General features: G+C 40.0%; 1 protein-coding gene across 4 annotated transcripts; it reads left to right on the top strand.

The window, feature by feature from the left end:
* The first annotated feature begins 33 nt into the window (after positions 1-33).
* Positions 34-19,893, top strand: sh3tc2 (SH3 domain and tetratricopeptide repeats 2). Of its 4 annotated transcripts, XM_028008984.1 has the most exons (23): positions 34-260; positions 5,111-5,222; positions 6,292-6,390; positions 7,536-7,658; positions 8,141-8,268; positions 8,478-8,583; positions 8,768-8,911; positions 10,498-10,699; positions 10,870-10,943; positions 11,097-11,292; positions 12,136-12,272; positions 12,522-12,572; positions 12,649-12,950; positions 13,374-13,568; positions 14,808-15,668; positions 15,779-15,999; positions 16,157-16,323; positions 16,610-16,787; positions 16,886-17,036; positions 17,345-17,467; positions 17,615-17,765; positions 17,848-18,044; positions 18,581-19,893. In XM_028008984.1, exons 2-23 carry the CDS (start codon positions 5,189-5,191, stop codon positions 19,430-19,432), a joined length of 4,692 nt encoding a protein of 1,563 aa, XP_027864785.1. In that variant the 5' UTR covers positions 34-260; positions 5,111-5,188; the 3' UTR covers positions 19,433-19,893. The 4 variants fall into 4 exon arrangements, with proteins under 4 accessions (XP_027864785.1, XP_027864786.1, XP_027864784.1 ...); XM_028008985.1 differs by lacking the exon at positions 5,111-5,222; XM_028008983.1 differs by lacking the exons at positions 34-260; positions 5,111-5,222 and adding an exon at positions 4,241-5,110.
* The last annotated feature ends 5,330 nt before the right edge of the window (positions 19,894-25,223 follow it).

The following is a 25,223-nucleotide window of genomic DNA, read 5'->3' as shown; positions in this document are numbered from 1 at the left end:
AATGTGTGGGTGGAGTTACAGCCTAAAACTTCCTCACTCACTGGCATGCTCTCTTTGAAAGGAGCAGAAACACACATGCAGGACTGCAGCTCACCCTTACCGATTTACACATTGTTTCTCTTTCTGTGCTTTTGACAGTGGGGAATGACAGCACAGTCAGCAGCTGTAATGGCGGCTGTATAGAGAAGCGAGATTTACAGAAATCCTGCAAAGTATGAGAGGAATGAACTGAGTTGGGGAGAGCTGGCAGTAACACAGAGGTAAGACAGCTTTCTTTTTTTTGTATTCAACTCCAAATTCACTCTGTGTCCAAAACTTGATCCTTTTGAGTAAACACAGCTGCACTTTGTACTTTACTACATGACCATAAAGCTGTTAGTTTACAGGCTACCAGCTGTAAACTTTTTTTTTCAAGAAAAGAATGCAGAGTAGTGATTTTACCTGAATATTCAGTTTACTGTTGGCTTGATAATATCTGTAAAGAAGATCGAAGAGAAGATTAGCTTCTTTTGTAGTTATCATTTCTATTCTGATTTTGCAAGATAATAAAAGAATGAGGAAGAAAACTCTACAAAGCCTCAGAAATTCACAGTTTTGCTTTGAGAGTTTATTTTAACACTGTGTAGCATTATGGGAATCTCCCTTCAGAGTTGCTCTGTCTTAGCCACACACAGGCATGCGAGTGGGGGTCTAGTCTAAACTTAGAGACCCGGGCTCCTCTCTCATATTACCCTCTGCTTTCTCTGTTTGCACATATTCCACCGCCACAAACTCCACATGTTGCACGCACATTCAGAGACAGCGACCTCAGAAAGAAACATCGGAACACAGCCGTATGTTCGCCATATGTTCCTCATTAGGTTACAATGAGGAATGAGGATTGTTGTGTCACAATTGCAGTGCAGGCTTTCAGCGTGTGAAGACTGGATGGTTGTTTAAAGTAGGTAGGCATTAGGGTTGATAACCCCTTTCACTAAAAGAGGTGTCGTGTGTTAGTGACCCTGACAGATCTGCAAGATGAGCAGACAATTGTGACTTTGCAGCTGGTTCCACTGTTTTTTTGTTTATTTTTCAAAAAGAGGATATTGTGACTTTTACAATATCAGAAGGGAACAGGTTATATTGTTTTAAAAGCATGTTTTAGAGAGGTTATCAGTAACCCTTGTGCAGCCATTGGCTCCTGCCCATAAAGGTCCTGTGCATGTGACTTGCCCATATCAACCTTGAGAAGTCTGTGTTTATTAGATTATCCATCCGCTTCCCCAAGAGAAAACAAGCAGGCCAGTCAGAAGAGTGTCAGGATATGCCTTGGCACGCCTTGCGGCTGTTTACAGCGTTCTGCCTCGCTGGATACCCATGCACAGATTCGGCCGTGACCATTCAGCCCGCCGCACAAACAAGATAACAACACCGATCCCAGGCGAGGATATCAACCCCTTGTGCTCGGGGTGAACAGAGATCTGAGGCTCGAAAAGAGGAACAAACCGTCTGCATTTCATTTCAGTTGCTGGAAATCACATTCAGAGAAGTGGATCCCTTCAGTTTTCATAGATACAGCAACCTGCACAGTTTTTTTTTTTCAAACTTTGTCATAACATAAATACATTCTCATACCATTTCTATGTGATAACTTATATAGCGTCATGCCGACCACTCAAAGCGCTTTACACCGGAGCAACCGTATCCTTGCAAACAAAACAGCATCCTCACATCATGATGCTACAACTACCATGTTCCACCATGGTTTTTGTTCAGAGTGTTTGTAGGGTTAGTTGTTTTGCTCCATATCACATTTTCGATGTAGGTCACAAAGTTACATTTTGATCTTATCAGATGTTTGCTGTGTCACCTACTGTATATAGCTTGTGTCTCACTACAAACTTCTTTTGACTTTCTCTCAACAAGGGATTTCTTTTCACTATTTTACAGTATTTGACAATTTTACAATCAACTGATTTGTTGATTGCACAACTATTAGTTATCCTTTTGACAGATTTTTCCGGTGGACCTACGGCATTCTGCAGATACTTCAGAGTTACCAGGGGCCTCTTGGCTTCTGCAGATCCATTTAGATCTATTTGGAATTCTGTTTTATACCCTAGCTCAACTTTAAGTTTCTCTGTGACATTATCCCTGTCTGCTGTGACCCTTGATATTCATGGTACTGTTTGTTCATTATGTTCTTTTAAAAAAACCCACTGAGGCCTTCACTCAGCAGCTGTATTCAGACTGAGACTAAATTACTAGCAGATGGACTCCGTTTACTAATGAGGTTACTTCTGAGGACAATTGATCGTCCTGGATGTTATTTACAAGTATCATAGTAACTTATTTGTGACTGAAGAAAGAAAAAAAAAACAGGCTATTTTATTCTGTTTTAAGTGTATGCTCTATTTAGTCTAGGCCCATCAAGTAAAATCCACACACTCATCTTCTAATAAAATTCAAAACGATCAGGTTATTCAATTCACTGGGGTTCCAAAAAAGCACAGAAAAAGAGAATTAGAACTTTTCGATAAGTACCCATTTAGAAATCTACTGTACTTTCCACTTGTGAGAAGGCACCAAAGATAGCGGGAAAGAAAAGCAAACAATGACAAGAGAGTTTCTGCTCTAATCTCAGCTGGAGTCTGCTCTTTCCCCCACAGCTGTGTGAGTTTTATCCCTGCTTCCTCCAACAGTCCAAATACGTGCATTTCAGAATAACTAGCAAAGTTAAGTGGACCAGTGGTGTAGGTCTAATTACAAGTGTGGAACAGTCATGTGACACATACAGTAAGTGCTGCCTTTGCAAAAAGCTGTAACGGAGAATTACCAGCTAACCTTGCAGTTAAATGTTGACTCAATTATTAACTATTTAGTTTTTATGTTTTATTATGTCTCTTGATCTCACCATGCTCCCTAAAGTTTGTGTTTGTCGTCAAAGGCAATTGGAATTACAGGCAGAAGTAGTTGAATGTGAATTAATCTTGTCATAATGTTTTGCTTTTCTTTAAAACACTTGATTCTGCCTTTTGCTTCATCACTCAATCAATGAACTTATGGAGATGTTTCTTAGAAATGGTCTTGTTTAGGAAAGCAATTGGATGCTAAAACTGTAAAAATAATCTTAATTTTCTTGAAGTATAACACCACAGTTCTTCAATGGGTGCACAATTAAAACTGACAGTGGTACTCAAAAGAAATGTTGACATATTTGGAAGGTAACTGTAAGCACATTATCTGTAAAGTTATAGAATGAGTTACTGAAGCTCCTTTATTCTCACCCTCTTCACTTTTGGCTTTGTCAGAAATTTCTTCAGTGGATAAAATTGTCATATCTCCCAATACAATCTGAAGCAAATGACAATGGACAACAATTTTTTTCCCCCTTTTTGTTGTTAACGTGGTATAACACAACAAAGGAAAACTGTTAACTAAATCCCTTTTTAAACATGGGTCCACGTGATGTTCCTTAGAAAATCTCATATTTTCTAAGTAAGTATGGTTGTCATAAAAAGATCAAAGAGAACTCATCTCTAATTTATTGTGTATTAAGTTATAATATCCTAATTTATTTCTAGGAGACCCTATTGAACACAGAGATAGATTTCATCAGTAGAGTTCCATATCTAAGTTTAGAGAGGTCACACTGTTACTTTCAGAGCATAGAACAGCTTGTTTTTCCAATGTGGAATCTCTTTTGATAGAGTTGTAAACCACTGGTTGTATGTGCTAGAACTGCCCGTATCGTCAGTGTTATCTGAATGAAGGAGGGTCTCTACTTCTACTCTAAATGCATGAAAATGTTTAGCTATTAGGTATTTTGCTGACTCGTACGAATGGCGTGACTTTGGCTATAATCGCGTTTTCCAAGCTTTTCTTGACAAACTCCTCATATTTCAGCTCTTCATCCAATTTCCAAACAATTTCTCTAACTTGTATTTTGTAAGGCTCATCAAATGGTGTTTATTTACTAAAGGGATTTAGACCTCGTTTCAGAACTAGGATTAAACTAGCAGACAGTGGGATTTTGTTCTTTACTCTACATATAGTACACTGGTCGACCATTTCTGTTGCTCTACACCCTAGAGAATCTATGAAATATTGTCAATAGGGAGAGCAATATAGCATTGAGTGCATATACAGTACCTCATATTACATGGAGAAACAACTCAAGTATTTCTGTATTAAAAAGTCATCCTTTTGTTACTCTTGTAAAATTCAAGTTTCCTGAGATATTGAATTTAGGGGTTTCTTAATCTGTAGTTCATCAAAATTAACAAATAAAATAGATCCCCCTGAGTGGAGCGAAGTAATTTGTGAGTTTTTCTTGTTGAACTGAAGTACTGAACTATATAAACCTTACATTGGTATTCTAATTTACTCAGATGCGCCTGTGCAGCAGCCGACATAACTTTCATGATGTTCCTTTGTGTGGAATATCCAATTGTCTGTCTGTGCCACCAGGCGACTCTCACCTCCACTTTCACTTGACCTTGCAGCCCGTTCCTCTCGGGCATTGCCTTTCAGCGGGTCAGCAGTACATCACCTCAGAAACAAACACGCCGTTGTTATGACACACACTTTCAGTGCATTCCCTCACTCTCGCACACGGGCGAATCATAAGGAAACTTTCTCTAAGGCCTACCCCCACATACAATACCATTTGCAAAGAGTGCTTTGTGGATCGACTGACTCTCTGGGCAGCTACTGAGAGAGACAGAGAAAGAGAGAGAGAGAGAGAGATTGGTGGGTGGGGGCAGATGGAGGCTGCAAGAGAGAGAAATATTACAAGGAGGAGCAGTCCCAGACAGATAGAGGAGAAAAAGAAGAAGAAGAAGAGAGGGGGACTGTAGAGACAGGTTCTGCTTACACTTACCGGTAGTGTGAGCAGAGCAGGAAAAGGGATTACAGAAATAGGAAGGGAAGCTAGGCTTGGGCAATTGAAAGGAAGAGAGGGGGAGAGAGATAGAGTTGTTATTAAAGTGGCTGAGGGAAGCTGATGGGATGGCATTGATCTCTGGGAGCTGCCGGCTCCTGGGCCAGATGGCGTCTTGTTGCTGCAGACCGTTCCTCAACTCGTCCTGTTGTCGCCCGCTCATCAAAGTCTGCCTCTCCTCCTTCACAGGTCGGTCCCCGGCCCGCTCTCTGTGCTCTGCTGTCATGACACGGACCGCTGCGTTCAGATAGGCAGGGACATAGGTCAATGTGCAGCATGGGTAACACACTTAGCCAAGAAGGTAAAAGGAGAGGGCATGGTGTGATCCTGCACTGCATCAGCATAACTTTGCGTGCGTTTGTGCTAACTCCGTTCCGATGGAAAGAATAGACTGTTGTTCTCTTTGGCATAATGTCATGTTGCATATTGTGTTTGCTCCCCCATTGTCTTGTGAATGCTTTGCATCTGGATGATAAAGTTCTATTGTTCACCTTTTTCTCTTTTTAATTTCCACTGACAAAGCATGTTGAAAGAGAGAAATGAAATTAATAATAGACGTTTTTGTATCATGTATTTGGTGAAACATTACTCTGACACGAAAGTGTCTGAGCAGTCAAGCACAGGGACATCTGAAGGGTTTCCTATCAGTGTAAGTATGCGAGCCAGGCCCCTGTGTGCTCTGTATCCTACTGACAAATCTCCAAACTAACTGTGGCTGAAACCCCCCCAACCCCAGTGATGTTTAACACATTCCCCAATCCTGAAACCCTTTTTATTTTTTATTTTCCAGGAACGTTTGTGAGAAATACTCAGATTTTATCCATGTTCAGATTCGGTGTCTGTTCAGTGAAGCTATATCCAGGAGCTGGCCATAATTTCAAAAATAATCCCCTGATTTAACCTTAATATCCCATTTAATGTATACACAACCTTATTGTAAATCCCTATTATAAAGGGCATAACATGATTCTAAAATTCCTAAAGGTCATGTTAAATCTGCTTTTTGCCAGAAACTATTCTAACTCCTAGGCTAAAACTACTATTCAGTGTGTTAATGAGCTTTGGAAGTGCTGCAAGGCAGATTTTACTTAATTTGGCTTAAAGCATGGTAGCTCTTTCCTTTTCACATTAAGGCAAACTGACCTAAGTGACTGCTGGCTGTGGCTTCATATTTACTGTACACATGTAGGTGGGGGTGGGGGGCAGAAACCCTAATCCCTACATGCTCAAACTAGTACCTAAAGAGGGATTGGTAAGATATTAAAAACCTTCAGAAATATTTCAAGAGTACTTCACCTAAAATGAACAATAGAAGGGACTGACTTTTATTCCATTATGTTTTTCTTTGCTTGTTTTATTTGGTTTTGCAGACGTCTCCCCTGCTGAGCTGGATGCTCTTTGGAGGGAACCGCCATACAGTCTCGGAGGGACAAATGAACACTTCTCAGACAATAACATCATGACTCAAGGTACGGCAGTGATGCAACAAAGACAGAAAAGCTTGGTTGATTAGAGTGAAGTCCTTTATTAGCTCGGCGGAGAAACACGCTTATGAGGTTCATGTGAGCAGGAGCAGCGTTGCTTTACCTCCGGTCACAAACTGAGGAAGTCTTTGGGATATCCTCTCTGCTGCACAATGGAGCGAGCCATGGGAAGCTCGTCACCGCTTTAATGCAAAAATTATACGCTTCAGCAACCCATGACGTGTACATCCGTCCGGCAGACAGTGACAGTGCCTCGCAAAATTATCTACACCACTTTTTAGCTTGCCAGAAACAATGAAGGACGGTGTTGTGGTCAAACGAGGCTAACACTGCACATCAGCTTGCTAGCGGTATTCACACCATAACACATGGTGGTGGCAGCGTCATGCTACGCGGATTGTTCTCTTTAGCAGAATTAGAGTTGGTGAGAACTTGGTTGGAATTAAACTGAGGGTATTGCTGGAGGAAAATGTGTTAGAGGCTGCAAACGACGTCAGATTGGGCCAGCCTGCATTTGATCTGTCTTGTAAAGTATTGAACTATAGCTGAACTATTTTGTAAAAATGGATGTAGATGGAAAGTTTTTTCATATGGAGGTTCAAAATAAATACATGCCACGTTGTTAAGAGTTTTCCAAAGCACTAAATGTTTGAAACATGCAAAACCACATGTATGCACTGAGGTGCATAAATAAAAGTAAAAAGTATTGGATGAATAGATTACAGATTAAGCCAAGGTTGTTGGAATATGTAAAAATATTGGATGAAGTGAGAAAATGGCAAGACATTAGGTGTCCTATATCTGTTATAACACCAACCAGAGATACTGTTTTTAGTATCAAGCAGTGATTACTGTCCTGTGTCATTTGGAAATGTTTTGAGTTTAATATCCAAACTTCAGTCAGACACGTGAATTGTGATTAAAACTGACTTGGAGCCGTCCTCGCAAGTGGAGAAAAGGAGTTAGCTGTTTTCACATACAACAAAGATTTCTATCCTACACAAAATCTAAGGATGTTGTTTAAGAAACAGTGAACGTTTCCTTCCATGTGTTATCCATGTCATCTTGAGCCAGAAAGAGAAAAAAATAAATAAAAACAAGGTTTATATTTTAGCCTTTTGCATGAACAGGTGAGGAAGAGGATGGTCCTACTGGCGACTCAGGAGAAGGAGCAGAACATGACAGCTACTGGAAGAAGAAAGAGGCCTTCCTTCGAGGAAGTAAAATTTCAGTCGGGGAGAAATTCTCTTCAGGTAGAGTTACTCTCCACTTCACCAGAAGTCCCACACTTCATCTGTTGGGAAAAAAACAGCTAGTAATCATGGCGCGTCTATGAAGCTGCTTCCCATGGATTTAATTTTCATGAATGAAATGAATTCTGATGAGTCATATTTGTGTGTCTGCTAATGTTTACTCAGTCAGCAATTCAGCTTCATCCATCACATCCCCCCAGGTTTGTCAAGAGAAATGGGTTTAAATGGAGTCCAGTAAGAGGCCTAATGGTTTCGTTATTACTCCTGGGACTGCTGTTTCGCACACAAAGCAAATAACATAAAACTTTCACAAAGCACCTATAATGTAGTCTTGAAAAGTGTAATCTCTTTCCAATGTAGAAAATTTTATTGTTTCCATAGATTTATTTTATTTTATTTTTATCTCTAGTGACAAAGTCTGAAAAAAAACCCAAACTCTCCCATCAATGCTTTTGATCATGCTTTACGCATCTTTCACACAGAAATCGTGCTCCGGTTTACTGGGCGGAGGCGTTCCGGTGTTAATCCAGACCAGTACCTGCAGGAGGCGCTGCGCACACGACTCCGAGTGGTGGAGAGCAACAGCAAAGACATCACTCAGCTCTTTAAAGTGAGACCAAATGGTGTTTCCTATGTTTTACTGCACTTTCCCTTCATTCTGTGAAGATCGTTGGAAATAATCCTCCCTCTCACATGCTAAAGGATGTACTGTATACACATAAGGCAAATGGAGACATATCACCTTATGAATTATTCAAATTTATAATCGACACATGGATGAATGATTGGAAGCTGAAACCTGAACGCTTCTTTCCTCAGGACCTGTCGGCTCGTCTGGTCTCTGTTCATGCTGAGAAGGACATCTTTGTGCTCACATTTAAGACGGTGGAGGAGATCTGGAAGTTTTCAACTTACCTGTCATTAGGTAGGACTCAGACCTCCTTCTGATAGATATTTAGTTTTAGTTTTATTTATATGCTTTTTACTGAATTTTGTTTATTTATATTTCCAATACTAAATAATGGTTAACCAAGTCCAGTTGACAGTAAGATTTTAGTTTATGTCACTGCACTACAGTTGTTTTTTTTTTGTTTTTTTTTGTGGTTCAGGTTTTGTTGCCCGATGCTTGGAGAACTTCTTGTGTGACCAGTCTTTCTGGCTGGACGCGGAGCTGCTTCGTGAGTTAGAGATCAATGTCACTGTGGACGAGGAGCATCTCGCCACCCTCTACTTAGAGCTTCTGCTTCAAGAAGGTGAGCAGTGCTGATTTCTTTCTTGTATTTATTTATTTATTTTTTGGACTGTACTGAATGTATGAAAATACTGCCAATAACATGAAACAAAAATGTCAATAGAAAAGGTAAATGTGTGGGTTTTTTTCTTATTGAGACTTGAAGACATAATAAAATGACATTAATTTTAACATGGTTGCCGAACTGAAGTCACCGATTCTCAAAGTGTGTTGAAAATGCCAATGGTGGTACTTGGTCTGCCTTTTGTGGTCTTCAAAATATTTTTTGGAAACCACACTTGTCTGTAAATGCATTTGTTGTGATCATTTTACCTCCTGAGTCAGAACTTGGATTTGGTGATTGTATGAAATTAAAAACAGTCGCGTTTCTGTTTCAAGCCTGAAAACTTGTGGGATTTTCTCAGGGAGCAGATTAACTACTGTTAGCAATATAAACGAGTAGTAATATGTTTATCTGTATCTTATCAAAATGCCTTAGGAACAAGCTAAGTGACATATTTTCTGTTGTCAAATGCGGGTAAATGATTTGATGACATATGATTCAGCAGAAGTGCAAACACTTTTTTTTTACTTGGGCGAGTATTTCATTCAAGGGAGCCATGTTGAACATTAAAAGTGTGGTTGGTAAGAAACCTTCAGATTTCAGACTTAAAGTGCTTGCTCAGAGTACAAACAGATGGCACAATAAAACCGCATTTCTTAATAACCAGTTATGTGGTCTAAATAAGTGTTTTTCTTCCTATTATTTTTCTTCTTTTGGAAATAACACAACAAACTGAAAAAGTTCCGGGCTTGGTGTATTACTTCTCTACAATGTCAGCAATGGTGGTGCTTGAAAACTTTGACCTTAGTAGAGACTTACTAATTTGACCCAATCTCTCTCTTAGTGACCTTTTTAGCATTCACACAGTCTTGAAAATGAAATATTTTTTATTCCTTTAGAGGTGAAACTGTGTTATGATTATCAGAGCCAGAATGATCCTAGTGCTAGACTCTGCTGGGCCATTCCTGTGTGCTGCTTTTCAAGCTTTGAATTATAAAAACTCTCTCTGGAAGTGTGGATTTCTTTTCTGATCCAAAAATGTAGCTTTTTAAGTAAACAGTCAAAATGATCCATTGGCCAGTGTAAGCCGACACATAGTTATGCTATTTTTTCTTTGCATCTCATTGGTATGTTGCTTTCCTTGGTAGCTGACCTTTGGTGTTTTAATGACCCTCCAGACTCAGGATATTTTTCTTTTTTTGATTGTTTCATTTTGGTTTTTTTACATTTATACAAACTTATATCCATGTGCATGGAGACCAGTTTACTGAGAAGATATTACTGTCCTGACAAAAAGCTACACGGACCGTATGAAAATACTGCAGTGCTGGCAAATAGCGATAAAAATTACATTAGCTTAATAGGAGGGTATATACACCATCCATCATTTGTGACTGAATGAGGGCAGAGTTGCTGTTACAGAAAAGCTAATCCATAGCCACAATGATTTTTATCCAAACCGAGATGTCTGAAAACCTCTGCATCTGGATTCACGCAGACGTATGCTTCGCACGTTTGCACAAGCTCTCATCTCTCCTTTGCAGGATCTTTTTTTGCCAAGGCGCTGTTCACCAGAAGTGAGGAGGATGAAGACAGTGAGGAGCAGCTGGCATTTAAAAAGAATGACCTGCTGATAGTGAGGGATACGGGGAAGGACGACATTTGGGAGGGCACTATGCTCGCCACGGGGAACCACGGCCAGGTGCCAGTCCACGCCATGCAGCCACTGCCCTACCCCTTCTACCAGTAAGTTCCACGGATAAGCCATCTCGGTCATGGGTTAATAAATGACACACTTTACAGTATCTCAATATAACATGCTCTTTATTAAACTTTAGTTAAAGGCCAACAAGAAGTAGGAACATTCATGCAGGAGTTAGCTTGACTTCAATATTTTCTACTTCCTGTTTGGTCAGGTGGTTCCTCAGGAAGTATCCGGGCCAAGCTGGATACTCACCAGTAGAAAAGGAACTGTTTGAAAGTGCAATTGGTAAAGCTTTTCTGCGTATTCTGTGATGGTTCCGATATTCAGTGTTAACCTACATGAATTGACCATTCGATTTAGATTTATAATCCGATTGTTTTTGCAAGCTCCAGCAATCTCATCTGTTTTTCTCCTTGGCCTTATCATCTGATTCCTCAGTGACCGGTTCGTGTGAAGCCATCGTTGACTACAGTCCCGCTGGGCCTGATGAGCTCCAGCTGAGTCAAGGGGACACGGTGGAGATCCAGGGTCTGCTGATACGGGGCATTTCCATCTTCATAGGAAGACACACATCCACAGGACACGCTGGATTTGTTCACAGGGCCCACGTCAAGCCTCTAAACACCAAACCCCTGTAAGAAATTACATTTTAATGTCATAAGATAGCTCTCTTTTCACACAGTTTATCTCATTCTTATTATGAGATGAGATGTGGCTTTTTTATGGTTTGGGTTTTGTTTTTTAATCATTTGTGGAAGGCATCGCAAGGTTCATACAGCTTAAAAGTTTGCATTTTGTTTGTGTTTGCATGCTTTATAGATATTTCATTTAACATATTAACACAAACTTGCACATATCTGTGAAACTGTAAGAATACACGGTTTTCAAATTTGGTTTGAAAATAAAAATCAGAAAGTGGGTCTTCTGTTTGCATAAATATGGAACAAATACTTTGTACAATCTAGTCTAGATAAAAATCTTGATTGAAAATCTTCTACAAACTTAAAAATAGCTTTGCAAAGATGAGATACTCTCCTTTCAGTCTGACTAAGATTAACCATCCAATTGTAGCTTTGGCCATTTTTTATGATCATTATAATTTTGGAAAGTGAGCCTCTTCGCCAGCCTCACATGTTTTGCAACCTCTAACAGGTTTTCTTTCACTGGTTCCTGCTGATTTAGCTTCAGCCCTCCATCAAGTCTCACCAGCTTTTTTGTCCCTGCTTACAGCAGAGCATCCTGACAGCACGTTTTCTGTTTACCATGTTGGGCTGTAGATGTTTGGGTGGCTTGCAGTGTTTTTGTGACCAGACCACCAACACAATAAATAATAGTTTGTGGTCGCCATGAGGCTCACGGGGTATGCATACATTTTCAAGGCATTACAGTGGGTTTGCTGGCTTGTCAGTCATAGAGTGGGTGATGATGCTGGGAAGATGCATGCAATCATAATGCCTCCTTTGTTTGCTTCTCACAGAGACAGACAATTGGTCTTTCTCACAGAGGAGGAGAAGGCCAGCCTGGCTCAGGTTAACCCGTATAGCTCAGAGCCAAGCGAAAGCTGCCTTCTGGAAAGACTCTTCTCATCAGACATCAGCTCTGTGTACAGACTAGGTAAAGGAACCACTGGATCAGTTAAGGGATTTTACCATTTTTATCACTGATAGAACCCAAAGATAGTTGTGCCACAGCACTTTTTTTTTTTTTTTTTTCACTCCTGTTTTGTTTGATGCATGGTTTGAGCATGTTTCCAGAACAGTTGTTGTTTCAGTGTTTGTTTTTTCATTAGAAACTGGTCTCCATTGTTTTTTTTCTTCATCTGTTAAGAGAAAGCTTAAGCTGATTTACCTTATGTGTTTCCAGACAGGCTGAACGAGGCCGACTTCATGTACATACGGAATCGGCCAAAGCATGGTAATATTATAAAGCAATTATAATATGCAATACAAACCTTTTTAGCAGCTGATGCACTCGTCTTACTTCTTCGCAGATTTCAAGGGTTTTTCCAGCGCCCGTCAGAGCCTTATGTCCGAAAGAAGCGAAGGAAGGCAGAACCAATCCTCCCCCCGCGCCTCTGTCTCTGTCGCCTCACCACGCATGTCCCTCTATCATTCCCTCAATCCTCTGCCACGAGAGGGAGAGCGGCTCTCTTTCAATCTGGAGGACACATTTAAAGAACTAGATGAGTTTCAGGAGGATCCCCCTCTCTTCATGGAAGAGAATAGCTGGGAGGGGGAGAAGACGGAGCTCAGTGACCCAACACTGACTCTGTTAAACCACGAACACTTCCAGGTGAGCTAAGTCACTGTTCATTCAATGCTTCTCCAACCTGGTTAGAAACACGGGTGGATTTGGCTTGCGCAAGTACAGTCATATACAAAACTCTAGAACAAAAGCTCTGAATCATTAGGATATACAGACTAGACAGACTATTAGTGTACTTATCCACAAACTCATGAGCTCAGCTTCCTGAATTACCTTAAAGGCTTTCTTAAAATGTGTTGTTACACAACACATCAGCAAGAATGTGGATGACACCACATCTGGGCCCAAATACTGAAATTTATACAAAACAAACAATGTCTTGTTACACTTCCAGGAGTTCTTAAAGAACATTTTGAACAACATTTCATGAAACTGAAACAGCATATCTTTATGAGACAGTAGAAAATGAAAATACAATTAGTTTCATGCCCTTTTTTGTGCGTCTTCCAGGATGAATTTCTGCCCTTGTACGACCTACACTGTTCCTTCCTGTGGATGACTTTCGGTGAGAAGACTGAGGATGAACTGTCCGGACATCTTGAGAGTGTCAGGGAGTGCGCCAAGAGACTGGGCATGCACTGGGCACATCGGCGTGCGTGCTTTGTCCTTGGCAGACTTTGCGCCAGAAAACTAAAGTTCTCCCAGGTATCTGGTACATCAAGCAAATAAGAATCTACATATTTTTTTCAAAATAAAAAGACCTTTCTCCAGTAACTCTGTCTTATACTATACTGAGAGTGTCTTAAAAAAGTGTTGATACACTTGGAACTTTATAATGTTTTGTTAAGTAACAAACAAAAATTTGCTTTTTTTAATTGCTTCATTGCAATTTTTGTGCATACAGTATAGTGCATAACTGTGAAATGGGAAAAAAAATTACACACTATTCTTTAGTGAAAGTCTGAATTGAGAATGTTTTTTATTTTGTCGACAGGTTTCAATCTAAATGGAATTAATTGCAATAAATCAACTACAGACACTTATATTAACTCAATTAAAAACATCTAATGGTGTCCCACCACTAAAACAAATTTGTTTACAAGTTTGAAGCTGTGTTAGATTATTAGACAAATCAATATCCCATACTAGAAACATTTCACAGAGCATTGTTCAATCCATCAATCAGTCATCCAAAATTGGAAAGAGTATGGCACAAATGCAAACTTTTCAAGTTTTAAGTCGCTACCTTCAGATGGAAAGCCATCTTAACCTGGCTTTAGCATGAGGTCTGCTATCGCCTCGCTAGCATCAAGCAGAAAAGTAGCCAAGAGGACCATAGTAACTCTGGTGTAGCAGCAGAGATCAAAGGTCAGGTTGGAGCCTATTGGAGACTATTAGCTGTGCAGCCCAAAATCCTGGCCATTTATGAAAGAGAGGCAAAAAGCAAAAGTAAAGCCATATGCAGTTCTTACTGTATACTTTCCAGTTTTACACAAATTGTCAGGGAAACAGAGTGTGGAAGAAGTTCCTCTAATCAGATGAGACTGAAATTAGATTTTTTTTTTGTCCTTGGACTAACTGAAATGTATTGTCTTCAGCATGGACAATATTGATGTTAAGAGTTGATAGTAAGACGAATGAAGCTACATATATTCATCCAGCCCGACAAACCTTGAACTATTCTTCAAAAAAGAAAAGGACAAAACTTTCAGTTTACCCGTCTCTAAAGCTTCTAGAGACATTCCACAAATATTTGTTTCCTCTTCTTAGATTAACTCAGGAAACTAAATGGAAAATCCAAATCTTTAAACTTTGTGGATACAATGTCGAAACATTGTATCCAGAATGAAAGGTTTAAGAATTATGAATACTTTGCGAGGCACTGTAGCAATAGTCTTGGACAATTTATTACAGTAAACACTTATCATGACTATTTTTCCTCAGGCACGAGTATACTACGAGGAAGCTCTGAGTGTCAGCGTCAACAGCTTCTCTGATGTACCGCTTCTCGTGGCTCTCTCCACAAATCTCACTGCCATCTACCTGAAGCAGCGTATGACTGATAAACTGCCCCAGATCCTGGAGAAGGCCAGTGCCTTAATACTCTGTCTTCCCTGCCATGCTTTCATGTCCTCAGATGAAGTTGAACTGCTGAAGCTCCTCCTGAGAAGATCCGTCGTGTTGGGGGACAAACATTTGGAGGCTCGCGTCTGCTACCTCATCTCTAGCCTCTACTTAGTTCTTAAGAAGACAGAAGACACGCTACCTTTCTTTGAGCGACTTCAGTTTCTTTCAGCAACACTATCGACCACCGAAGGCGGACCTATCGAACCTTTGGACCTCAACTGGCTCTTGAGCTGGCTCTATCATCGTAAATACATGCCTTACTTAGCACTGGCCTCCCTAAGCCTGGACTCAAGAGAAGACCATTCACTTTGTGATGCTTTCCAGAGGATTGAGTTGTTTATCAGGAACTCTGTCCGTCTGAATCCGTGCTGGAAGGAAGGAACCTCACTACTCCCCGCTCAGATAGTGGTTTACCTGCAGCAGGCTCTTGCCGTAGCTGAGCAGGGTGATGACATAAAGATGCAGCGGGACCTTTGTTTGGGTTTGGCTTTGACCTACCAGCAGTACGGTGCGCTGGATAAAGCAGTACGCTGCGCACAACAAGCTGTGGAGACAGGAAGCCATATCAATGAGGAGGATGGCTTTGAGGCTTCAGTGCTACTTGGTTGGCTGCTGGTGTTGACGGGTCAGGCTGAGAGGGCTCAGAGTATTTTAGAGCCACTGCTCACATCACTACAGGTGAGGAATCCAGTCAACAATAAGAAACAGAGAAGGCAAAAAATATATATATTTAGAAGCTGTTTATTTTCCCAAAGCAATGTCTGATTTGATTCTTTTTGTGGAAACAGAGCACGGACAGTCCCACTCAGCAAGGAGTCATCCATAACCTTTTAGCATTGTGTCTGAGGCATCGGGGTCGGGTCCGAGAGGCAGGTTGGCATCTTCACTCTGCCTTGGAAATCTCCAGAGAGAGTGGCAACCAAAGGAATCAGGCGCTGGCACTAGCTAACCTGGGCTGCCTGGCGCTGGATGCTGGGGCAAACCTCCTTGCGGAGCGCTTTCTAGTTAGGTCAGTGTTTCAACTCTCCAGGGTCACACAGTGATGAGGTTTGATTGGAGGGTGGAGGGTTCAGAAGCCATGGGGTGAAAAGCAGATCACACCTTGAATATCGCACCAATACAGGGACAAATACATTTTTGCTTACCATGCTTTTTCCACATTTTAGGTCTCTGTGTCTTTTTCTGGATCTCTGGGAGAGCCCAACCGATGAGGAACACGTTCAGGTGTATCTTTGGCTTGGGCAGAGTTACAAGGACAGAGGGAAGAGTCAGGACATCAGGGCATGCTATGAAATGGGGCTGCTAATTGCACTGCATGCCAGAAATTTGCACAGTAAGCATCAGCACAACCACTATGTGGGAGCGGTTTTGTGATTAACTGCTTTCTATTGGTTACAATAGAAAACTGAATAAATCTTTATATTTTATGATAGTTATAAAATATTGCAAATCAGATGCGTGCTTGAAATACATTAAGGAAAATAAACACTGTCAGTAACACAATTAAAAATATATTTACTGAGAAAATCTATGTGGTCGATACATATGTTCCCTGCTGTATCGTTTTCTGAAAATGTTGCCATTTTGCTAATATCCCAATTGTTTTGTATTTATTGCAGGTCAGATGGTGGTCGCCAAGCTTCTGAGTGTGCTGTACGCCGAAATGCTGCTCTACCGTCAGAGCATTGTTTACTATGAGCATTGTGTCTCAGTGTCCAGAGAGCTAAAGGACAAGAGACGGGAAGGAGAGTATCTGGAAAAACTCAGCAGCCTCTACCTCTCACTCAACACAGAAAAGTAATTTCCTTTTGTGTCTTTTGCACCAAGTGGTTTCTCTTTCTTCAAGCTTGTATGTTTTATTCTGTTTTATTTTTCTTTTTTGGGAAAATTTTCAGATCGTCTCGTAAGTCTCTTGATTACACCAAGCAGAGTCTGAGGATTTCTATCGATCTGGGCAAGAGAGAGGAAGAGTCAGAGACCTGGCTGCAGGTGGGACGAATCTATTACCTCATCCAGGAGGACGAGCTGGCTGACATGTACCTGCAGGTAAGAAGGAAATTAAGTATTAAAGTGTAGACTGACTGTTTTTTCAGTTACTTGATTTTTCCTGGTCCAGCCCTTTGTTCTGTCATAGCACTGGCAAGTAGTGAATGTGGACGCTCAACATTCCTGAGCAATCCTTGCCCTGGTGGTGCATATGTGCAAGTTCTCATAGTCTTTTGCGTATTTGATAGTCACTTTTGATTCTGTTTTTCTTTTTAATTTCAATCAAATGTAGCAAATACGCCAAGAAATTCACCTATTAACAACTGAAATGATATCTTAAATTGAGGAATAACAAAAGTATTTGACAGGCAGCAGTGAAGACAGCCCTGAAGATGAACGACCCTCATTTTGCTTTGAGCATCTACGAGGAGGCGGGAGATGTTTACTTTAAAGGCCACAGGAACCGAATGGCTTCAGAGATTTTCTACAGAGTAAGTAGAGACATTAAGCTTTGTTTGTCTCAAGGCAACGTTATTATGAGCAAGCAATTTCTACAATACCAGTGGTAAGAATGGACATTCTCTTCTTTTTCCTCTCTCCACGCTGTTTTTAACAAAACAATTCGTTTTGGCCCTCAGGACGGTAGTCTACCATTTGCACGGAGCATCAAAGACGTCCATTCAGAGTTCCGCTTGTTAAGTAAATTAACAGAGCTACTAATGAATCAAGGAGAGCAGGAGGAAGCTCTGCAGTATGCAACACTGGCTGTTCAAATAGCGAACCAAACAGGTAAGCATTGCTTTTTTTGCCTCATTGCCGCTCCATGTAGTACAGATATAGATTCAACCGCACAATTATTCCTCTCGTGCAGGAGTTCGTGAAAATGAGAGGACTGCGTATCATCGATTGGCCACAATTTACTACAATCTTCAGCAGTACGAGATGGCAGAATACAATTACTTGAAGTCCCTTTCCCTCTGTCCACCTATACTGCAGCACCCCACAGAGGCGCGCTATTACACTAAAGTCTACTGCAGGCTAGGAAACATTACACTACATGATTTCAAGGTACTGCAGTCGCCGTGACAGCGTCAAACATCGAAACTGTGGTTATGTTCTTATTCGATTCCCCATGTCAGAATTTAGTGACACCTAATGGGCCAAACAGGGAATTTGAAAGTTTCACTTCCAAGGTGTCTTTAGGTAGATCTGCACAGCTAGTTTTTCATGTTTGGACTAAAAGGCAACATCAGTTTTGGTCTCATTTGATGACAGCATCTTCCTTCACATTTCCCTTTTCTATTGGTTTCAATTGCTATTTCTATTGCTTGTAAATAATTGCAGTAGGACTTCTTAAGGTAATATTTAAACAGTGACTTAATTTTTGCCACTTTTCCAAAAAGGTCAGACTCATAGTGTTCACATCTAATGTCAACACTATTGGATTTTAGTCAGGGGAATTTTAGTTAAGGCTGCTTTCTTTTTCTGTTTCCTTTAGTTTGTGTTGATCACATCACATACAGTTCCAATAAGATACATTGAACTTATAACAGCTGTGTAGGTTAAATTATGTTCATTGACCTTTCCTTTCTGCACCTTTGCAGGATGCTTTTGATGCAGTGGGGTACTTCTATTTAGCACTGGCAGCCGCTCTTGAGGACAAAGCTAACCCTGAAGCTCTGTATGTGGTGTACATGAAGCTGGCGGAGATCCATGGAAGCCACATGCCTGATGCTCAGTTGTGCCAGCTGTACATAGACAGAGCTCAGAGTCTGAAGAGAGTCCTGGCCGGAGTTGAAAGCATCCCAGACAGTGATTCCAACCTAAAAAGGGAGAATTTATCGAATGTCTATACTGGATATAGAAAAAGTGCGAATGACACGCACTCTTCCTTTGATTTTGTACCTGGAGACGAAAGGTTTGTAGATAGTACAGCGGCAAGAGCTCATTCGGTCAAGACTGACTCTGGGGAAATATTGACGGACATGAATCTTGAGGGAGATTATGGTCAGAAGGATCACAGTCACTGTCCTGGTGACACAGACAGTCGCTATTTAGATGTTTCAGGCTCTGAGACAGACACCATTGCGAGTCAGTCATATAGCGACAGCGTCATAACAGGATCCTTTGACACGGCTAAGGAGCACATTTCAGACTCCAGCAGCACCACTGACACTTACCAGAATCCGACTGAAGGGAAGGATTCAGAATTGGATTCTGACCACAGCATGCCTAGTCAAATACCTGCAAATCCTACAGGTGATCTCACCAGACACACAGACGCCAGAGACACGGATTCAGATGTTCCAGATGAACAAAGCACCCCGAGTAAAGAAACGGATGCTCTCAGCGATCCGACTCAGACAGACTGTGACGCTGGATGGAAGGGTACTGCCACCATGAACAATGGTAAAGCTGCAAGTAAGGATAATGCTTGGAGACACGGAGGAATATAAATTTTGTGACGCACACAGTGAGCACACAGATGGTGACACATAGCATTCCAGAGACTCTTCCCTTTCTCTGGCCGCAGATTTTATAGCCAGAAAACCGATCAAAACGTTCCAGCCGATTGGCTATCTTTATTTTTAGTATGTGATGTCTATACTGCAAATCAATCAAAGCATAGCCTGTTTCCCTGATGTAGTTATTACAGCGCACTGTAAATGTAACTTGTTTTCTACATTGCAGTATAATGCACACATTAAAAACAGTCTTATTTTGTTTGCTGAGTGTTTATTTTATGCACTTTCAAGTAGCGTGAGGACATTGTTCGCTCCTAGGATCAAAGAAACACAACACATAACCATGAGATCCATTATAAATTCAGGCAAAAACTGCCCAATATCAGAAACGGGAATGTTTTATGTTGTCAGTTTTTTTTCTAAAATGTAACACTATCGTGTAAAACTGATTTGTTTTTAAATCTGAATATTACATTAGAGGAGCACTGATTGCATATTAATGTGTACCCAGTTGATTCTAAATATGAAATTATGTATGAATCCATATATATGTACTGTACATATACTGTACAAAAGACACATTACCAATTTTTTTCACTTTTCCATATTAAATTAAATTACATGGAAAAGAAAAGCTTGTCTTTCCACAGTATATGTAAATTTTTGGTTTAAAAGTTACAGAAAATTCTGTTTATAGTGTATAAACTATAAGAATGGATGACAGATTGTCCAGCAAATTTTTAAAGTAAAATCGGTAAAAGCTCCTCTAGAGGGCAGCATTGGACTGGCCCGCTCAATTTAACCAAACGTCAGTGAAGAATCACCTGACTGTAGCCTGTGAAATTCAATTACGTGACTTTCTACTTTTAGCAAATTATAGGACGAAATAAAAACAGTCCCATAATATCTCTGGATGCATTTTATTGAGGGGCCAAAAGTATTTAGGATCTTGGCCATGTAACCATCTTAGAGTCATATAGGTAAAAAAAAAAAAAAAGCTTGATCAGCAGTAGTTGTTGCAGCCTCTCTGCTCTCTTTGCAGCCTGCACATAATAATACATGATATTACAGGTGTAGTTTGTAACTTACAAGGTTGTTATTTGCGAAGGGAACCATGTCGTACTTTTCCAAACTAGTTAAATTTTTTTTTAATGTTGTGCCATTTTGTTGAACAACCAGTGAACCAAATATACATTCAGAAAAGCAATGGTGCAACTCTTGTGCTAAAGTAGTGTACAACATATCACAATGAGTTGAGTGAGTTTATCTCATTAGCTGATGTGATGACCACAGTTTTGATGATTTTATAATTACAGCAGCGAGATATTAACTGCACTAGCGTTTGCTTGCAGTGAGACAGTGGAAAACAATGGTGCAAGATTAAGAGGCAAACAAAGATCCTGTTAATGACTGTGATGCTACTGAGCCCAAGGAAAGAAATGTTCGCATACACGATCTCCATGCTGAATTGTGTTGCAAGGCTTCTTCCTCCCCCGCTGGACATGAGTTTAACCGCAAGTTCAAAACAACTCCAAGAGAGCCAAGACAAGCACTGAATTGTTCTTCCTTTTAAAGTATTCCCAGCGTTACTTTCAAATAATTGCCAGACAAATTCGAATAATTTGCTTAACAAGTTCACTCTAAGCTCAAGTGAATGCAATGCGGAAATATGCAATGAGTCTCATTTACATGAAGGTCAGAGGAAAACAAGGCAAGATAATCTGACACAACCCAAAGTGTTCCAGGACAAATAGCGTGAAAAGGCAAGAGTGCAAAATGTAGAGTTTTAAATTGGCAGGAAGGTTAAAAAAATATGAGAAAATGAGATGAACTATAGAGACTCCACAGGAGTCGTTGGATTGTGGACAGGTTGCCAGTTCGTCACAAGGCAAGACAAAGCCACCAGATAAAATTTGGAGATCAATGAACCTAATAGCTATGCTTTTTTTTTTTTATTAGAAGAACTCACATCTGAGTAGAGAGAACACTTAGATCACATGCAGAACCACGCCAGGTCCAGGAAATGTGTGTAGATCCAAACAGAGTGACATCATCTTAAAGAACTGGGAGCAGATCAAAACCTACTGTGATCCACCATGATGTAATGATGATTGATTATAATCCCTGCTACCTTCTCACAGGAAGATTGCAGGATTATTTCTCCTTCGATTTCACAAACAAGACGTACTTACTTTGGGCGTTGTGAAAAGCCTTTAAATGACATCATTAACTGAGGACCGTTATTGTTACTATTATCATCATAACTGCCTTTTCTGTAAAAGATTTGCAGCAACAGTAGCCTTTGGTTTCCATAGAGACAGTTGTGTTTTTGTGCTTAAGCCTGGCATATACTGTATGTTACTACTGTCTCCATTTGCTAATAATTGTGCAAAGACCATAAAATGTGCAGAAGAGAAGAAAATTTAACCAAAGAGTTATATGCACAGAAAAGAACATACTCTTTTTTTTTCCTCTTTTCGATAACACTTAATCCTAGAAGGTCTACAACAGACTGGTTCTGGGAGGTTAACAAAATAAAAAAATAACATAACTTAAAATCATTTCATGAAAAGTTTGGGACAACACGCTTTATCTGAAGCATATTTTTTCCATAACCTGCCCGACTTCAATAGAAATCTTCAGTTGGAGGTTTTAATCCGCTTTCCTCAGAATATCAACATGTGTTTATGCTTGCAGAAACTATTTCATGCACATTTAATAATACCACAATTATACATCAATAATCATAACCCAGCTAAATTTATAAATGTAAATCAAACACTATAACTAGTTTACATTTATTTCACCACCTCCAGTCAGAAGAACGAATTTAAGAAGTAGGAAGTTGCCTCTACTGTTGACTTGATTATTTAGTTGCCCTCTATTTGCCTGTATGTGTGGAGGAAAAACTTTACCTTGTAATTATAGATGGTTCTATTCAATTGCTCTTTTGGGAACAGTGACATTTTAATTATGCACTCTTTGTAACTGTAGTCAGCATTTTCAAGAGTTAATTACATTTGTTTTAAAGTTTTAAGGTACATTTATATGGTCCTTAGATCAAGCTGGTATTTTTTTAAGACACAGCTAAACGTTTAATACATTTGATGTTTAAACGTTTGCCACAGGAAACCCCAAAATGGCCTTGGAGGCTTTCGAGGCCTTATCCTTCCTAAACAGTACACACTGCAATAGCAAGCAAACATCCATCTGATGTTTGAATAACAAGACTTATTAATCCAGAAGCAGTGTCTAAAATATTATTGCAGGATTTATCAAGAAGTAAACTTCAATTACTTAAAGAAGAAAATGTAATATTTCTACCTTCATTTATCCAAGCAAACCTTCACTAGCAATTGGTAACACCTAGATACATTTTGTTCAGTTCCTGGAATATGAATGTCACATATGCCTTGTTAGCACAGGCTAGGAACCGATTTTGACTTCAGAACCACCATCATTCTAAATGGCAAAAGGGTAATAATTTGTCAGACATGCTATCGCCATCATAACAACATTCAGTTGTTGTAAATTTGATGACTTAATGATGCAAATCTACTGTTCCACCACATCCCAAGGAGGATCTTTTGGATTGAGCTATGGTGGATACTGCAAAATTTGAGATTATTTATGTATTGTAACAACACATACATACACTATATATCCTTTTTTATATAAAACAATCTTGAAGAGATGGAGGTGGCTGATCTGTCTGATTTTAGACTGTATATCCAAATACATATTTTCATGCTTACTATGTGCAATCCAGAGTTGAATTAGATAATTAAACTGCAGATCTTACTGCTCATAAGGCTAACTGAAGCACAGATAAGGATTTAATTATCTTACTTGTCAAAGCTGAAATTTAACCACATAATCTTGGCCGGAACCCCTCCTCCCCCGTTTTGTCCTTGTTGGAACATACTTGATTTGTCACAGTTCAGCCTCAAGATGTAAGCAGGATTCGTTTCTTGCACACAAACATCGTCCTCAAACGTCTCCATCCTGCCACGTCCCCTTCCTGTCACGCCATTCACCTTCTGAACGATAACTTGTGTCTTCCACAACATCCCACTTCACTTTTTGCACAGATGAACGAGCTGATCCCATCTAGCACATCTAATACACACCTGAATACACACACACACACACACAAATCCCACACATGCGTAACATGATAATTTTTTACTTTGTCCCATCCCAGGTTATTGAAAGGTGTAAATGAACGTGTGCTGTCTATGATATTCAGAAACGTTACTGTCAGGGCCGGCCCAAGCCTCCATGGGGAGCTAAGCGAAATTTGATTTTGGGGCCCTCTAGTTCTGCTAACAATATGGACAGGCTGCAATCAGCAGTTCGATCATTAGATAATTCACACACCTGCTATAAACCTATTGCATTTCTGGCAGTGCTGTTTACATTATATAGATGTATAATAGGATACATTTATTGGCCAACTGATTTATCGACCAGTTGATTTCTAGGCGCCAATTTCCTTAATTTTGGGGGATCATGATCGGCCAATACGTACATGTGAAGCTGATCTTATCCCCTAATCTTATCTTTGGCAGCAAAGGTTTAAAAATCAGACTCTGTCCTCTTCTGCTCTACAGTGAGAGGTTTGACTGACTGACCAGCCCAACAGGTCAGAGCTGCACGTTTACAGTTTACAATATTCACCCCACTGTTGCCCACTCAGAGACTTTCTTGCTACATTTAGCAACATTTCAGACAAAAAAAAATCATAACAGCCAAAATCAAAATTGGCAGGTCAGGCTTTTTAAAGATCGGTAACCGGGGATCGGCCAGAAAACTGCAATCGGTGCAGATCTACACACATATTCATGACATCTTTGATTAGATAAATTTGTGTTAAGCATAACTCCAATAGCTAAAAATGTAATTTATACCAGGTGAGTCCGTCTCGCCTGAGAATGTGAATCGATACTGGGCTGATTCTGTGCCTTCAAATGATTTTTAACAGAAGTTTCACATAACTTAAAAGTTGATGTAAAAATAATGTCTGTTTTAGCCACAAAATGATTTTGCTCAGCAGCAAACAACAAATCCCCAACTACAGCATAGAGCAGCTCATCGATGTAGCAGCCATGTAGCCTGATGTAAAAACATTTTGCTAGACAATGTCAAACATTGAGAAGTTTTAATTATTGTTATCAAATGTTATCAAACACGCCGTTTTGAAGCCAAAAATACCTCAGTGATATACAGAGCCAAGCATGAGAATCAACTCATTTAAAGTTTAAACTCAGTTTCACACAAACACAAAGACCCGAGCATAAATGTTTGGCTGTTCAAGCTAATTTACTATTAGCAGCTTTAGAACTCTTTTACATTACATTACATTACCAAGACACATTAAAACAAACTTTATCTTGGCTTTTTTTTCCTATTCTTTCTCTTTCTTTTCTCCCTCCCTGAAGGATAAGTCGTTTTTTTGGGACATTATTTTGCTAACTTAACTTCTGACCGGAGCTTTGGACATTTGGATGCTCTGCACGTTGCAGCTCATGACACCGGAGAAGTGTGTGGTACCTACCGCGGCCACCAGGGGCCCCCGAGAGCAATAATTTATTTTCTTTTTATCAATAAAATAATAATTTCTACATGCATTATGAAATATATGTTATTGTTAAAACAAATCACTTCATAGTGAAATTGTGTGTTTTTGATATTATAATGACATAGAAATTAGTTTACTCTTGCAGTAACTCTTCTGCACAGAGGACATCAACATGTTGACAGCAGACATTTACTTTGCCTC

This window comes from Xiphophorus couchianus, chromosome 23 (assembly GCF_001444195.1).
Source record: "Xiphophorus couchianus chromosome 23, X_couchianus-1.0, whole genome shotgun sequence".
NCBI classification, from domain to species: domain Eukaryota; kingdom Metazoa; phylum Chordata; class Actinopteri; order Cyprinodontiformes; family Poeciliidae; genus Xiphophorus; species Xiphophorus couchianus.
The sequence above is the reverse complement of the archived record's forward strand: the minus strand, read 5'-3'. Positions and strand labels throughout refer to the sequence as shown.